Source organism: Lolium perenne, chromosome 5 (assembly GCF_019359855.2).
Source record: "Lolium perenne isolate Kyuss_39 chromosome 5, Kyuss_2.0, whole genome shotgun sequence".
Taxonomy (NCBI): domain Eukaryota; kingdom Viridiplantae; phylum Streptophyta; class Magnoliopsida; order Poales; family Poaceae; genus Lolium; species Lolium perenne.
The window spans coordinates 177,900,008-177,915,010 of record NC_067248.2 but is presented as its reverse complement, the minus strand read 5'-3'; the positions used below and the strand labels follow the sequence as shown (position 1 = coordinate 177,915,010).

General features: G+C 43.0%; 2 protein-coding genes across 6 annotated transcripts; one reads left to right on the top strand and one right to left on the bottom strand.

Moving 5' to 3' along the window:
• The first annotated feature begins 4,764 nt into the window (after positions 1–4,764).
• On the top strand, positions 4,765–9,385 carry LOC127300768 (uncharacterized). Of its 5 annotated transcripts, none has more exons than XM_051330937.2 (11): positions 4,765–5,039; positions 5,218–5,384; positions 6,267–6,525; positions 6,625–6,691; positions 7,128–7,156; positions 7,236–7,444; positions 7,588–7,706; positions 8,116–8,220; positions 8,302–8,368; positions 8,757–8,910; positions 9,014–9,385. In XM_051330937.2, exons 3-11 carry the CDS (start codon positions 6,331–6,333, stop codon positions 9,167–9,169), a joined length of 1,101 nt encoding a protein of 366 aa, XP_051186897.1. In that variant the 5' UTR covers positions 4,765–5,039; positions 5,218–5,384; positions 6,267–6,330; the 3' UTR covers positions 9,170–9,385. The 5 variants fall into 5 exon arrangements, with proteins under 5 accessions (XP_051186897.1, XP_051186896.1, XP_051186898.1 ...); XM_051330936.2 differs by having other exon boundaries at positions 5,196–5,384; XM_051330938.2 differs by having other exon boundaries at positions 5,180–5,384.
• A 196-nt stretch (positions 9,386–9,581) lies between these two features.
• Positions 9,582–14,295, bottom strand: LOC127300767 (proton pump-interactor BIP103). The gene is made up of 8 exons (XM_051330934.2): positions 14,201–14,295; positions 12,446–12,797; positions 12,056–12,250; positions 11,778–11,957; positions 11,486–11,680; positions 10,865–10,963; positions 10,289–10,783; positions 9,582–10,200 (listed from the first exon to the last, which is right to left on the bottom strand). The coding sequence occupies exons 2-8, from the start codon at positions 12,791–12,793 to the stop codon at positions 9,862–9,864; spliced, it is 1,851 nt and encodes a 616-aa protein (XP_051186894.1). The 5' UTR covers positions 12,794–12,797; positions 14,201–14,295; the 3' UTR covers positions 9,582–9,861.
• Between the last annotated feature and the right edge of the window lie 708 nt (positions 14,296–15,003).

Here is a 15,003-nt window from a genome sequence, read left to right as displayed (position 1 = left end):
CCTTGTTCAACCTCGTCTCTAACAAGTACTCTTTACTCGTACCGTGGTATGTGGTCTCTTATGAACCATTCATATGCTTGCAAGCTAATTAGACGACATTCCACCTAGAGGGCCCAGAGTATATCTATCCGTCATCGGGATGGACAAATCCCACTGTTGATCCATATGCCTCAACTCAAACTTTCCGGATACCTAATCCCACCTTTATAACCACCCATTTACGCAGTGGCGTTTGATGTAATCAAAGTACCCTTCCGGCATAAGTGATTTATATGATCTCATGGTCGAAAGGACTAGGTAACTATGTATCGAAAGCTTATAGCAAATGAACTTAATGACGTGATCTTATGCTACGCTTAATTGGGTGTGTCCATTACATCATTCACATAATGACATAATCTTGTTATTAATAGCATCCAATGTTCATGATCACGAAACCATGATCATCTATTAATCAACAAGCTAGTTATACAAGAGGCTTACTAGGGACTCCTTGTTGTTTACATAACACACATGTATCAATGTTTCGGTTAATACAATTATAGCATGGTATGCAAACATTATCATAAACACAAAGATATATTATAATAACCATTTTATTATTGCCTCTTGGGCATATCTCCAACAGTCTCCCACTTGCACTAGAGTCAACAATCTAGTTTACATTTGAAAAGATATAACACCTTGGCCTTCCGGTGCTTTATCATGTTTTGCTCACGGGAGAGGTTTTAGTCAACGGATCTGACACGCTCAGAAACGTATGTATTTTGCAATTCATTTGCGTCTCAACGCATCACTCATTTTCCAAATGAGTCGGCATTATTCATATATGTTCAGTCTTCTGGTGGAACCTTAATTTCGTGGTCTGAAATATGTCACTAATATTGTCATACACAATATAGCTTCAAGGTTCTGACACTATCGAAACTACACCAAATTCTCAAAGAACACTTCGACTTAAACATCCTTAATCATTGTCAAAACAATGACATACTTTGCCTTCTTTTGTAGAATCCGTTACAATATTTAGAACTCTTCTAAATCTAGCATTGTGCTACCTTTAAACAACACGTAGCCTAATTTGATATTGAAATTTTATTTTTATATGTGACAAAACCAATATCGGTGCAACACCTTACAGCGATTTGTTTGTCATTTCTCCATACAAAACTATTTATATATCCTTGGTTCTTCTAAAGTACACAGGGATATTCTTACTGTTTGTCCAATGATCATCACATGAATCATTCTGGTATATGCTCCTAACATTTTAGAGCACGGGACATCTGATTGTGTACATATTAATTGTGATCTAAAATCACTCATGTGTTTTTACTCATTGAGTGTCAGATACACTCAAGTCTTGTCAAAACTTCACATGACAAGAATATTTTCTTAATATTTCTATATTGAACTACTTCAATATCCTTTCTATGTACTTTGACTTAAACTTATTATGTGTTTCAATCTATCTTCATAGATCTTGACACTAAATATGTTTCAGTCCATGTTCTTTCATTGAAATTAATTCTCAATGAAACCTTTTATAATAAAGTATATAATTACATCATTTATAACCAACTATATGTTATTTACATAAAGTATTATAAATATGTCTCAGCGCTCCCACTTAATTTCTTGCAAATGCAAGCATCTTCATCGTTTCTGATGAAATCAAAACTCTTTGACTATTTCATCCGGTGAAGATTCCAACTCCGTGGTACTCACTTCATCCAATTGAAGATCGTATACCTATCTAGTATTCCACGGACTAGCAAAACTCTTGGTTGTATCTTGTATACACTTTTAATACACACTTCTGTTAAGTAATGTATTTTGCCATCCTACTAGCATATCTCATAAAAGAAATATGTAGCGATTACTAGAATAATCCACATAGACCATAAGCATTGCTACGGAAGATCTAATCTTATCGTAGACAACTCTTTGAACTTTGTCGTAAACAACTTTTCGACAAGTTGAGCTTCTTCAAGGATATATCATCCAAGTCCATCATTTTTATAGATCCATTTACTTTCAAAAAGTATTCATCTATCTTGGATTTCATGGCGCATAGCCATTTTAACGGAGTCAGGGCCCATCATAACTTCTTTATTTGTAGTTGGTTTATCATTGTTCAAAATCAATCCTTTGTTCACAAATCATTCATTTGATCACAAAGTAAACCCCTCCAACATAGACGTACTTCTCCACAAAAGAAAGGAATTGTGAAAATTAACCCTCGTTTCTCCGTGTGCTTTGCTTTTGGTTACTTCTATCCTTTACCCCTTTACTACTTGGATATTATTTACTTGCTTGTGCATATCTTGCCATTTAGGATTATCCACCTAGTTGCATTGGCACCTATTCAACCCCTCCCCCCCACCCACCCACCCACCCACACACACACAACTTAATGTTTGAGATACTGCATATTTCTAGTGCATTTTTGTAGTAACAATACAGAGACAGAAACTCGCAAATGCCTACATACACTCACCCCTATGAACATACGTGCGTACACCTTACCCCAGTGATCATCTCCGAGAGACTAAGTTGGGGAGTCTTGAGATTAACAAAGTCATTATAGGCGATTATATCACCTTCCTTTATAAGACACCGAGGCTAAATTTCAATATGAAGTGCAACATTTGAAAAACATATGTCCTCAGCCGACCACAATCATCATATGAGAAAACCCCTCAAAGCAACAGGCAACAGCAAAATTTCTTCTTCTAAATCTATAGATCTTTTAAAATATCATTACTATTTTTTGAACAAGAAAGTTGCACCGCTGTTTGATAATTTGCAACAAATATCTACATTTGAGGCTATACATATAGAGACAACTGCCTTGCTCCCGCAGGCTACTATGCACTCTTTTTCACTCTGATTGAGGAGCATTGTAGCTTAAGTATTTTTATGAAGGCACAATGAGCAAAGAAATTGTAATCCAATTGCCATCAAGGAAAAAAACACTTTTTTGGAGATCATAAACGTTAAACCTAGGAATGCATTTCTTTCTATTTCCACAGACGGCTGATGAGCTTAGCGGTGTCTTGGACATGAATTAGGAAATCGCTCTTTGTTGCAACCTCAAGGGCGGGCGGCGGGAGGTCCTATGCCCTGCCCTGGTCGGCGGTTTGGACTTGCCGCACACCAAGGCGGTGGTCTTGGGCCGGCCCATTTTACCGGTTTCTCTTTTTCTTCAATTAATTTACGAAAATAGTTTTTAAAAATAGTTTTTAATCTTAATATTTTTAAAATCCAAACAATCTCCAAAAATGATATTCTTAGAAAATTTGAAATTTTTTAAAACGAAATTTATAGTTTGAAAAAAAAATTAATATGACCTCTTTTAATTTGAATTTTTTTCAAAATGAATATTTTTAAATTTCAATAAATTTTCAAATAAACATTTTTTAATTTTGAAAACTTTACAGTAAACCATTTTTAATTTGTATATCTTAGTTAGTAAATTAAACATTTGTTAAGTTTGAATTTTTTTAAATTTGAAAAAAATAATTAAATTTGAATATTTTAAAATTTGTGCATTTTTTATTTGAACATTTTAAATTTGAATATTTTAAAATTTGCGCATTTTTTTATTTGGCCATTTTAAATTTGAATATTTTTAGATTTTATTTTTAAAAGATTGAAAGAAAAAAATTAAACTTTTGATATTTTCAAGTCTAAAAACTCAAGAAACAAAATAAAAAAAATAGAAAAAAGGAATAAAAGAAAACAGAAAACAAAAACAGAGAAAAAAAGAAACATAAAATAAAAAATAAAAAGAGAAAACGAAAAAAGAGAAAGCTCGAACCTAACTGCATCGGCCAGTACCGCGCTCGGGGTGTCCGGTACGCGCCGACGTGGGGGTTTGCCCGGGCGGCCGCCCTGACGGGAGCGCCTATGCTCCGCCTTTAGCGGGAGCGAGGGTACGCTCCGCTTACAGAGCTTCCTCCTGGGCCGCTCCAAATACAGCCCAACAAAAGATACTGCTTCTCTCTCTTTTTTCTACTTTCAGTTTATAGTTTAAAAATGTTTAAATTCAGAAAATATTCAAATCTAAAAAAGTTTGGATTACAAAATGTTCAGATTGAACAAATAGTCGGATCTACAAAAATTGAAATCTAAAAAATTCTAAATTCAAAAAAGTGCAAATTAGAAAATTGTTCGGATTAAAAAATGTTCAAATCAAAAAAGTTCAAATATAAAAAATGTTCGAATCTGAAAAAGTTTAAATTGAAAAAAAGTTCAAAGTAAAAAATGTTCAGATTAAAAAAATGTTCGAATCTAAAAATGTTCGAATTTGAAAAATGTTCAAAGTAAAAAAAGTTCAAAATAAAAAAATGTTCAGATTAAAAAATGTTCGGGTTAAAAAAGGTTCAAATTTGATTTAAAATACGAATTTGATTTTAACAAAACTGACAGAAATCCGAAAAACCAGGAAACCGGAAGAAAACCAGAGAAAACCTGAAAAACCGGTTAAAACACATGAAAAACCGAGAGAAACATACTGTCCTCGCTAAATGGGCCGGCCCATAGAGAACTGTACCTGTGCGGGGCGCCCGATCCCTCCCGCTATAAGCGGAGAATAGGGATTGCCCGCCCTGACTATGCTCTTGCGATTTCTCGCGTATGCGTTTCATTTTGGGCTGGCTCGTTTGATTACAAAAATTAAAGAAACAGACAATCCCAATAAAAAGCTGTTGGGCCATGTTGCGTCGCCTATTGGGCTGCGGGCTGCCTGGGTCAAGTCGCTGCCTCGCTGAGCGTGGAACCGCTCGTTCCCGTCCCAGAGGCAGACGAGGCACAGAAACAGAACCTTGGCGGCGGCGTGAGAGGATTCCAGGGACCCGCCGGTGAGCCTCCCGCCGGCGAGCTGTCCCTGCACCTCGGGCCTGGGCGACAGCCGACAGAAGTTCCATGGCGCGGCCGTTCATCGGCTGAACTTTGGCGTGCAAGCGAACGACGACTGGTCGGGCGGCGAGCCGGCGGGGCGCTTCTCCTGTAGTCCTGTTCTTCCACTCCTGCCGGTAATTTATTCAATTCATTCTCGTATGGCTACAACCAGTCAGTTATGAACTTGCGATATTGTGATGTTCATCATCTCACAATATAAATTTGCTTCTCGTTGGCTCCCATGGGCCAAGGGTGAGGGGCTCGATGTGTTTAGGCTGACTTCTTTTCAGCTTCTCGCCCGCTCCCCCGCAGGCGTCGCCGCTCGCCCTGCCGCCGCTGGCCGCTGCTCCCCCGCCGTCGGCACCGACCGCTGCTCTCCCGCAGGCGCCGACGCTCGCCCTGCCGCTGCTCCCCCCCGTCGGCGCCGCCGCTCACCCTGCTCCCCTGCCCCGTGGCTGTGGTTTGCGTCTCCTTCCAAGGTCTGATTCATGGTTAATTTATGCCCAATCTTATCTGGGTATGAATGGATGATATGCTAATGATTTGATCTTTGTGACTAGTTGTTCCCTGGATATGGTGGATGATGAGATTGATTTACTGATATTATTATGTATCTAGGGTCATTACAGATATTTCACAACTCAATACATCAAATAAGCTAAATGTATAGAAGCCCAAAAGAATAGGAGGAACTAGTTTCTAGTAGCTTCTTGTCACCACAGTTTTTCCCCACCATTTTCTAGAAGCTAGCTTATGCATAAGCAGAAGCCCAAAAGAAGTCCATTGTGTTACGGTGTTCCGTGTTTAAACCAAAGTTGTTCAGAATAAAATTTTACATGAGTTCTGGCAGCAGCGAGTGACAGATGTGTAGAATGTTATTGCATTAATAGCTGAAAAAAAAAATCCTGTTACATCTGCTTCATCCATTCTAGATTGAAATTGGGATGAACATATGAGGCAGCTACTGAAGTTTATGTTGTCTCATATATCCTTTCTTCTAAGGTATCTTACATTTTCGGAGAAAAAAACATTATCCATCTCAACTAAACTTTCAGAGTCAAAGTTTCAGAGATTATATTTCTGCATCAACGTTTATTAGGCTTTAGAGTTTGCCAGATTTTAATTTTCTTTTTCCATCCTTGGCCACCGGCTTTCAGCAACCCTCACATTAACATATTTTTCACGAGGTCGGGCTACATATTTTCCCCAAAGTAAATATCGAATACAAATTCTCTAAAACGGCACTACGGGTTTTCAACGAAAGGGGCTTTACGGAAAATGTTGCTATGCAATTTTAATCCCCTTATAGAATCCCTTGAAAAAAATCTTTGAATCTTTGTACGGTCTTGTTGGTTTTAAAGGTTTTCTCCCAGCGACCAATCCAACCGTACGCCGGCGCCGCCCTGCAAGACCTGCCGCGTCGCCATGGACCGCGAGGCGCTGCGCATGGTCTTCTCGCCGGAGTTCTGGCGGATGGGCGTTCTCTGGACCCTCTCCCTCCTCTACTCCTACCTCCTCCTGTTCCAACACGGCCGGACCGCCACCTATCACCGCCGGAGAGATGTAGGTGGCCGTGATAGCGGCGGCGGCGGCGGCCGTCCCATCTGCGTGGTCACCGGGGTAGGCGTGAACTGCCCTAGCACCTGCGTTTACTATTGTCTTGTTTCCCGCGCTATGTGTTGTGACTGACGGTGCTCCGTTGATGCTGTATGCCTGCAGGCGACGTCGGGGCTCGGCCAAGCGGCGGCTGCTGCGTTGGCGCGAGAGGGCTACTGCGTCGTGCTCGGTGAGTCGCGTGTATCTTTTGTTCTTGTGCGGACATTTCGTCGAGCACTTGGTGCGCCTTCGTAGTCTGTCTCGTGTATATCGCCCAACTTAGCAACACCCATTAGGATATGATGATGCTCTAGTGTTAGTTTGATAGTTTCCTTGCTAATTTGTGTGGAATATCGCGCGGCGCCTACAGACGTCTGTGCTCACATTCTTCAGCAAAGCCCTATGACTGCAGTCTGCAGAGTGTGTTCTTTCTCGAAAGCCATGACCATATGCTTTGATGAATCTGCGAACACCTGTGTCATGTTTCATGTTATAGTATCAGCTAAACTTGCGTCTTGAATTCTTGATTGCATTATGTTCCTTTTTTATTCTTGTCAAATTAGTTCATCCTTGTCCGGAAAGTGGTTTTTGCGGACTAAAATGATATGGATTATATTTTGTGTCAGCTGGACGATCTGCACAATTGCTATCTAAGGTATTTTTCGAACTCAGCATTGGGTGTCTGTTTGCTCATGTGTGCCATTTTCATCACCTCTGCACTCCTTGTAAAACAGACCACGCGAGAAATTCGAAGGCAACAGCCTGATGCCTGCCTTGAAGCGTTTCAAGTGGACTTGTCATCTTACATGTCAATTAAGAAGTTCGAGACTTCGCTTAGTCAGTGGATTCGAGACTCAAATCGGGAGCCTTCCATTCAGCTTTTGATAAATAATGCTGGGATGCTTGCGAAATCACATCGACTTACCGAGGATGGGATTGATGAGTATGTACTGAACTTGAATTTATTCTTGTGAAAAAAAAAACTGTGTTCCCCAGACCACATGCTCCTCTAGTATCAGCGCTACTTATGTTTTTCTTTATCTACTAGAAAGTTGTCCAAGTGAACCTTAATGTTGCAACTTTCAGAATGATGCAGACAAACTACGTTGGTCCATTTATGCTGACCAGCATTCTTTTACCTCTGCTGAAGAACAGCCATGTACCATCCCGAGTGGTTAATCTAACATCTTTCACACACAGATGTGGTAAGTTTGGTGTCTTTTTATTGAAATAATACACAAACTGTATGAACTATCTCTCAGTCTAGGTCAAACAATTGTGGCATTGGTTGTCTTTCCTTTTTTTTTTAAAGCCAGAGGCTAGTCTCTGTAGGTCTGGTTATTTTTTGTTTGTAGCTAGCTGTCGAACTATTTTGTCTGCGGATTTCTTGGTTGCTATAACTCCATTGTGGAAATCTTGTTGACCACACATTTCCATGTTGCGTCTGTTTTGAATCTGGTGTTTTATATGTACAATACCATTTGCTTAGCTTTGGAACTTGCTCTAGCAGCAGAAGTTAGTTTCCACTCCAGATATATGATACAACCATTGTACTAGCTTCCCTTTCTTTGCCTGTAAATTTCTTTTTGATTAATGCAAATTTTACATCTCCAGTGTCAGAAATTGACGTGTCTGAAGAGGCACTACGAGGGGTGAAGTTTGGTCAGCGTTCAGTTGGTGGAAGTTACCCCTTAGCCTCTACTTATGAGTATACCAAGTGTATGTCTTGCTGCTTTAGTTTTCACTTCATGCAGCTTTATCTAAATAAATATATCGGTCTCATTTTTTTTATTTTTGCAGTTTGTTTACTGATGTTCTCATATGAACTTCATCGACAACTTCACCTCCCTTCTGGTATTTCTGTCATGTATGTGTCAATCTTTTCTTGTGTGCCTTCCTTCCATTTGGTATTCTTGCAGTCGTATTTCATTCCCATTATATTGGCACGTATCAGAGCTTCTTGTCCATTTCCACCAAGTAACCTCTACTCAAACATGTCTGATCCAAATGTTAAAGTCTTTGCGGAATATTATACTCCCTCTGTCCCGTGGGAGTACTTAAATAGTTGTTCAGTTATATTTGACATGCAAGGATAGTTTCCAGGGTTCATCTATATGTTGAACTGAACTTTTTGCGGCTACATTACATGCTTATATGTACCTTTTCTAATAGTTCATTTTTTTTGAGAAAATAATAGTTCATTATTTGAAATATGTTCCTTCGCTTATTTGAAGTCTTACATTCCATACTGCTAGGGCTGCCGACCCTGGTGTGGTAGAAACAGGCATCATGCGGGAGCTCCCTCCATGCCTTTCTCGGTTCGCCTTCTTTGTTCTGCGTGTCATGAATCTCCTACAGAAGCCTGATATTGGGATCGATGCAGTCATTGACGCAGCCTTGGCACCACCTGTAAGCTTCCTGTCAAATCCTCGCAGTCACCATTTAGCAACGAAAGACGACGTATCGATATCCTACTACCAACCCTGAGTTTGAGTTGTGCGGTGTGTTGTAGGAAGCATCTGGGAAGTATTTCTTTGGAGGGAGTGGGAGGACCGTCAGGTCTTCTGCGCTGTCCTATGACATGGAGGCGGCCAAAAAGTTGTGGGCTGAATCTTCAGCGCTGCTCCAGGAGCTGCAGCTTAGAGACTATGAATTTAGGAGGAACTGAACCAGCTTGTAAATTTGAGATAGTTAGATGAATTCACAAGGAAAACCTAACAGTAGATGATCAGTAGTTCACAGACCATTCTTTTTTGGCCTGTCTTGCTGCGTAACTTTTGTTTTGTAGGCAAATAACTTGGGAAAAAGGAGTTTCTTGTTTAATCAAAGCTTGCTATTGTAATGTTTCCGTCCAAGAGTAAATAAAAATCACAGTCGGTCATCTTTTTCCCGTGAAATTTCATGCTAGCTGAATTATGAACCAGGTGGTTTAACCTGCTTTTGACAAAACGAGTCACGATTGGTTTGCACGAACGATCGAACACTGCTGATCCAAATGACAAACTGATTGTAATCGAGACAATAAGATCAAAGCATCACAGTTCAACAACTGCTACGTCTCTACTGTATGCATACACATTCACAAACAGCATGTTTACATGCATACTTATTTCAGACGGCAATCTATTCTTCACTTTTAAAAGTACATGATATCACTCGCAGTATATAGACTCTAGGTCCCAACCAAAATTAACTGCAACTTTTTATCCACCGAACAAACACATTAACAGAAACGAATAGGTTCTACAGTCTTTTAGTTCAGGTCCTCAGCAGACCACGCACTCTGTTGCTCTCACCTGCAAAATTGGTCCAGTAAGCATCAGACTCTGAGGGCGGCGGGTGCACGGGCCTTTCCTTCCATCAGTTGCTGGTGCTCGCCGGGCGGTAGTACTGGTAGTAGCCCAGCACCGCGAGCAGGGCGACAAGCACGGCAACCGCAGCCATCGCCGCAGCTGGGGTAGCCCATGACCAGTACGACTGGGCTTTCTTCCTCTTTAGGATTGCCTTTGGCAGCGGGGCCTTGCTCTTGGTGAATGCACTTCTGGACCGTACTCTCTCCTTCTGTTCTTTGTTCACTGTGACAGAAACTGGAGCCAAGTCCTCCTCCGCTTGGGTTTCTGCTGCTTCATCAGACTTGGTGTCCGAGTCAGTTGGCTCGTCGGTCTCCCCATTCTTCTTCTTGATTTTCTTCTCCTCTTTCTGAAAAAAGTTTGGTAACATGGTTACACTACCAGGGGGGAGAGAGAGAGAGAGAGAGAGATGATGATGATGATGATGATGTGTCTACCTTAAGCTTCTTCTCAGCTTCCTTTTGTGCTCGGGCTGCAGCCTTCGCTGCTTGCTTCTCAGCCTGCTTCTTCTTCCTTTCCAAAGCAATTTTATTCTTCTCAATTTCCTCCTGTCTCTTGATCTCTTTCAACTTTGCTACATCAACCTCTTTAGGCTTGGGCTTCTCCTTGGCAGGCTCAGCCTCATAGACATCATCAGCAACCGCAGCAGCTTTTACCTTGGCAGATGCCTTTGCAAGGGGCTCATCCTTGGGAGCACCGGCTTGGGGAGCAACAGCTTCCTTTGCTGGTTTTGAAGGCACCTTTGATGGGATAGGCTCCTGCACCACAGGTGGTGCTGGCTGGTGTGTTTCGATAAATATGGGCTTCTCGTCAGGATTCCTCATCCGGCCATCCCGGGTCAGCTGCCGGCCATTAAGGGAGGTGAGGGTCCGCTTCTCATAGTCCTCTCTAAAGGCCTTGCTGCCACACCATTCTGTCATGAACTTCTCAACCTACCAAAGTATAATAATAAGTATGGACATAAGGAAGTGAACGAAAGATGGAAGTTACAGGAGATGGATGTAGAATCAAACCTCAGTCTTCTGGAGCTCTTGCAATTCTTCCACCTCACTCCTAGAAGAATGTTCCCTAGCTCTGTTCAGGACATTGCGATTTTGATAGAAGGATGCGTTCTGATAAAAGATTAAGGCGGCATTATGAAAACATAGCGCCCACATAAGTATTAGAAAAGAACGAAAAAATTTGCAAACACAGTGTGGTAGATGAATACAGACTTCCTATAAAGCATGTTTCACCATTAGCACCAAGTGACTAGAATATCCAAAGTAACATTTAAACCAATAAGATCCAAATCACCTAACACGGTTTCCATAACATTAGACACCCAAGAACGAAATGCACATATATGGATGCAGAGAATTCATCTTATCAATATGTTATATGTGGTGCTGACAGAGAGCATCAGGCTTAAAAAAGGCTGGCGGATCAACGGTATTCATCTTCAAGCTCGAGGGAAAGAAATCAAGGTGCTGCGACCATGGGAAAGATGATGCCCCATTGCATACACATTTAATGAAAACTGCTACACAACTATAATACTCCTAATTAAAGAAATCGGGCGGTCTCAAACTCTCAATAACATTACAAGAGTAAACATTTAACCAGGAGCATGAGATGTTTCAGGTCTGACTTACGTTAGCATCTCGTGCTTTCCTCAGTTCGTTCAGTGAATCGTACGCCTTGTCCTTTCTGGCGGTGGCTGCGTCTAAATCTTCTTGAAGCGCTTGATACTCAGCATCAACAATCTTTAGCTCATCCTCCAGGACCTTAATCTTAGACCTGACTTCTTGGCGGTCCTTCTTTACTCCATCCAGACCCTCCCCAATGATCTGAAGGCAAAGTTACAATCAAAATGCTATCTTAGTATTTATTTATTCAGGAGGTAAATGCACAGTAAAATGTGAAGTTGCAGCACAGAATACTTACTTTGACCTGATCCTGTATGGCGTCTCTTTCAACCACAGTATCTTGCAATTTAGCTCGCTTAGCAGCATTGGAAGAGACCTTTGGTCTGGTTTTTTCAAGATTCTTGATTTCTTTGATCAACCGCTTCTCCTCGTCGAAGGGTATGCTCTCATGAGCTATGCGGTGTTCCAATCTCTTGATCTACGGAGAATAAATGGAGAAAAGACACGCATATAATTAATTAAAATAATTATAATAATGAATGATAAGAGGTTGACTTATCAAAGGGTTGATCATACCTCTTGCTCAAGCTCTTCAAGTGAAGAGCACAAACCTGCACTCTCCGCCCTCATAGAAATATTTTCGTCACGGAACTTGCCTAAACGGTTTCTAAAAGGTTCAATCTCCTTCAACTTCACATTAAATGCTTCATTATATTGCCTGTTCTCAGCACTCAATGGCTTGAGCTCCGCGATAATGGCGGAACGCTCAGTCTGCATAGGAAGTACTGTATTGAGTTACATCGCCATAGTTAAAGCTCATACATTTATCTCCTAGTTTTCTACTTCAATGAGAAAATACAGAAGTAATAGAGCACAAATGCTCACTTTGATGAAACTTCTGGTCAAATTAGAATCAAGACTACTAGTAGCTTCTACTTCTATGAAAATGAGCATGAAGAACAATACCTTCTTAGCTTTTATAGCCTCAAAAATCTTTGACCGAGCTTGGATCTTATTTTGGAAGTCCTTGTCAGCCTGCTCGAGTTTTGCTCTGAGCTTAGGGTCCTCAAATGAGCGGATCTTGACGAAGTAGAAGGTGTAAGTTTGCTTAGGCTCAGGCCAGTCCTCCACTGCGTCCTTTGGAGGTGCCAAGTCATTTGTGGCATTTGCTGCAACTTTGCCATTGTCTGCACCAAAAACAGCTGCTTCCTCACGCTCCTTTGCAGTCGCTTTACTTTCCGTGTCCTGGAAAAGGGGCACTTCTGCATCAGCTACTTTAACCTGCACTGGTGCTGCTTCGACCTCCATTCCCATGTCCCTGCAGATAGATCGCACATTAACTATTATCAAAACTGGGAACCATGGCAATGATCCAAGAGAAAATGGTGCAGTCTACTTGGCCATTTTGTTTCTTCATCCCCAAAACTTAGGGGGGAGTAGTACAGTTTGTGCATTGAGTGAGCAGTATAGAAAGCAACCAGCACAAATTCTACGCGGTCTATCAGGAAAAAGAGCTGTTTCAGGCATTCCCCAGGAACTCAATAACAACAAAAGGTATATAGGCGAAGGGAGAGCTACGTGCCGACACAGTTCCGGTCAGGGTTGAGTTACCGGCCTTGCAAGGCAGGCAACACATGGTTTTGCGGAATGCAGGTAATAAGTAAAGTGTCACATCGTGCAGCCAAAGCGGAGGTGCATACACAAAACCACTGATCTTCAGACACATGCAGGCTACCATGGCAATGGGCATTATCTGGCAATTGTGGGAGTACTTTATTTAACCATGGTTAGTGCTGGTACTTTGTGTGTAGGTTTCCGGTGGGAAAAAACATGCATCAGTTGAGCAAGACCATGTGTGCACGTGATTTGGACTGAATATAGCTAATCGACATAGTCATTGTCAATTTCAGGAAATGTTGGACCTGGCAAATAAGGATGAGTCGAGTGGAAATCATAACTAGCCTTATTGGGCGTCAGTACTAGCAGAAATAGATGGGAATTTAAAACAGAAAGGCTAAAGCGATAGGATGGGTAGTTATCACCGGATAAGGGATAAGCTCATGCTTCACTTGTCATGAATACCTCTATTTCTTCCATCCGAGAAAGTGAAACACGTTCCTATCCACTGACCACATGTTACCCGATCTAGTTGTCATGAACCATCCTAGGTTGTTCGGGAACAACGCACACACACACGCCCTCCTAATCCAGTTCGTCGTCTAGGATGCTACGGGTATCAACCGTACGAAGTCTCGCCGCTACTAGTAGTACAGATCGTCGGGCGCACGGGATGGACCAGACACCAAACGGAAGAGCGGAAACCGAGAATTCCGCATCGGAAGCACCACCACGATCCCGGAACCCAGCTCGGCCGCGGATCCTGCACATGGTCAACCCCGGGCGTGATCCACGAGGCGGCGCGGGATCGCGAACCCCGTCGCGGCAAGCAAGCAGTCCCAGTTGAGCCGGACTGGCCGATCCAGATCTGCCGGGCTAGCTGCCGCAGTTTCTCCGCCCCGCGCATCGTCGTCGCATTGCCCGATCCGCCGGCAGCGGCATCGGGCGCCGCGGACGGCAAAACGAAACCAAGCATAGACCAGAAGAAGAAATAACACGTGTGAATTCACGCCGGTGCGTCAGATCACGCTCGCGTGCCCGTGGAGGACGAAGACCGCACGGATCGGGGCAGCCCGAGGGGACGATGCGGGCGCGAGAGCTCACCTGGGGAAAGGCCGGGAGGGGAGGGGTGGATCCGGCCGCCGGGGCCGCGCGCGGTGCGATCTGGCGGTGGCGGAGCGGGCAAATCTGGAGAGTGGTTTGTGTGGGGTGGGGGGGGGGGGATTTGGGGGTTAGAGCTGCGTGGCCGGAAGAGGAAGGGGAGGTGGGGCGGGTTATAAATACGGGGGCCGGCCTATGCCTATCTATCTCTTCTTCGTCTTCTTCGATCGCCGGTTTTTGTCTGGTTGCTAGCTATTGCTATTGGGTATTGGCAGGAGGAAATTACCGGTCCGCTTCCTCTTCAGCGCCCGGCACGCTCGCCTCGATCGGGAAATCCCGACCCAGTAGTAGCCCAGGGCGGCGGCGGTGACTCGGGGGAACGAGGGTCGTGTCATCGTGTGGCAGCTGGGTGAAACGTGGCAGTGGGGCTGCGTCGGTGGAGCCCTGCTGGACGGAGGATCGGATAGAGGTTGCCGGTTGAGAGGCCACGTCACAGCCGCATTCCCTAAACTGGGTGTTTGGGTCCAAAAATATTGAAATATGATGAAATTTAAGGAATTCATTCAAATTTTGATTACATAATATAAGCTGAATGAAAACTACGAGGGGCCCCTATCCTACTCACCGTCCTTCGGCTCTCGACAACCCCGCTCCATCGTCGCCGTCCTTCCTCCCCTGGTTTTCTTGCGCCTACCGCTCCTTTCGCATCAGACGTTCGCGTGCATCCTCGTGGAGCTGTTGTCACTTGTCAGCCATGAGATGGCGAGCACCCTTCTCAATGGTCGCTTGTTTGACGGAGATGCTAA

Bases quoted from the DNA above. Each gene is read 5' to 3' on its own strand.
- LOC127300768 (XM_051330940.2), top strand. From the start codon at position 6,331: ATGGACCGCGAGGCGCTGCGCATGGTCTTCTCGCCGGAGTTCTGGCGG. The intron at 7,707-8,115 runs GTAAGTTTGGTG...TTACATCTCCAG, and splicing joins ATCTTTCACACACAGATGTG to TGTCAGAAATTGACGTGTCT. The intron at 8,369-8,756 runs GTATGTGTCAAT...CCATACTGCTAG, and splicing joins CCTTCTGGTATTTCTGTCAT to GGCTGCCGACCCTGGTGTGG.
- LOC127300767 (XM_051330934.2), bottom strand. From the start codon at position 12,793: ATGGGAATGGAGGTCGAAGCAGCACCAGTGCAGGTTAAAGTAGCTGAT. The intron at 12,251-12,445 runs GTATTGTTCTTC...CTTCCTATGCAG, and splicing joins AGGCTATAAAAGCTAAGAAG to ACTGAGCGTTCCGCCATTAT. The intron at 10,201-10,288 runs GTAGACACATCA...AACTTTTTTCAG, and splicing joins AAGCTGAGAAGAAGCTTAAG to AAAGAGGAGAAGAAAATCAA.